The sequence below is a fragment of the Trichomycterus rosablanca genome, chromosome 9 (genome assembly GCF_030014385.1).
Source record: "Trichomycterus rosablanca isolate fTriRos1 chromosome 9, fTriRos1.hap1, whole genome shotgun sequence".
Taxonomy (NCBI): Eukaryota; Metazoa; Chordata; class Actinopteri; order Siluriformes; family Trichomycteridae; genus Trichomycterus; species Trichomycterus rosablanca.
Genome location: NC_085996.1, coordinates 3741058 through 3742277, shown reverse-complemented (window position 1 = coordinate 3742277; position 1220 = coordinate 3741058). Strand labels below are relative to the sequence as shown.

The window sequence follows — 1220 nt, the reverse complement described above, 5'->3', positions numbered from 1 at the left end:
AGAGCGCTAGCAGGAGATCTAGCAAATAATTCAGAGGGCAAAGCCAGTCAGTCAGAGGTACGCTGTTAGACGGTGCTTCTCAGGTAGTGAGGAACCTTTAATGAGGCGCAGAAAATGCTTTGAAGTTTAGTTCAGAGAGAACTACGCTTTCTGTCGGCCTGTGTGGGCGTGGCAGGTTGGGTCTCACTTAGCATTGTGCTTCAGAAATCGTTTTATAAGCACCTATAAGCGTTTCCTGCTTATTTCTATTTTAGGTTTCTTCTGTCATTAAAATTTAAAGAGAGGTAACTCTTGGATCTCACTTCTTCAGGTTTGTATATATAGTACAAAAGTATTTGGACACTTCTTTTAATTATCGAATTCATGTGCCGAGCCATACAAACGCTGTAATCTTTCGACTGAACGGGCACAAATTCCCACAGGCATTCTGTATTTCAAAGTCATTTAAAGAGGCTTTATTAGAAAAGCCGCTGTCGTTCTAGCTGAATAGATCAGACGCCACTGTGTGTTTTTAAAATGGGAGGTCTGACAAGCCCATGGTCAGGTGTCCAAATACTTTTGAGCTGCTACATCAGTTTTTGGAACTCACGTTTAAAGCCGCCTCAGCTTTCATGAGTGCAGGTTCAGCCGCCTGCAGCTTCAGCTCTGCCACACCTTTTTCCTTCTCGATTTCCTCCACGATCTTCAGCGCTTTATCCTTCACCACCTGCACCTCGTTTTTGACCACAGAGGCGGCCTCGGCGCTCACAGTCACCTCCTTGAGGACCTGCACGACCAAGTCCATGAGCTCACGATCGATCTAGCAAAGTGAAAACGCTCTGCTCAGTTCTGATCGAATGATGTACCTTGTCGGCTCGGGCTGAGGCCAACGCCAGCTCCTGCTCCTTCACCACCAGGTCTCTGGACAGCTGCGCGACGGATTCGCTGGCTTCCATTAGCTTGGCTAGACCTGGGAAACGAGCAGGGCTTGATCACTCAAACACACTCGTACACACACAAAACACATTACAAATGTACTGGCCTTGTCCCTACCGACATTCATGCGCTCAACAAGAGTGTTGATGTGGGTGTGCTTCTCTGTATAGAGGGTTTTGTATCCATTGATGAAGGACAGGTAGGATTTCGGGGTGACGTGGGCCCTTCGTCTGAATCTGAATAAAAAGAAAGAGGAACAGAAAGGTTGATTCCAGACTTTGGACCACAAAACCTGATCTGTAGCA

The 1220-nt window shown here is 46.8% G+C and overlaps 1 protein-coding gene across 1 annotated transcript in view; it reads right to left on the bottom strand.

The window, feature by feature from the left end:
- Positions 1–530: 530 nt before the first annotated feature.
- Positions 531–1220, bottom strand: part of LOC134320440 (dynein axonemal heavy chain 8-like) — a 44353-nt gene continuing 43663 nt past the window's right edge. Inside the window, exons 66-68 of the mRNA XM_063001823.1 lie at positions 1033–1151; positions 846–949; positions 531–766 (exon numbers count right to left, since the gene is read on the bottom strand). Coding sequence (XP_062857893.1) covers positions 572–766; positions 846–949; positions 1033–1151 — 418 coding nt within the window. The 3' untranslated portion in view covers positions 531–571. The remainder of the gene's footprint in view (positions 767–845; positions 950–1032; positions 1152–1220) is intronic.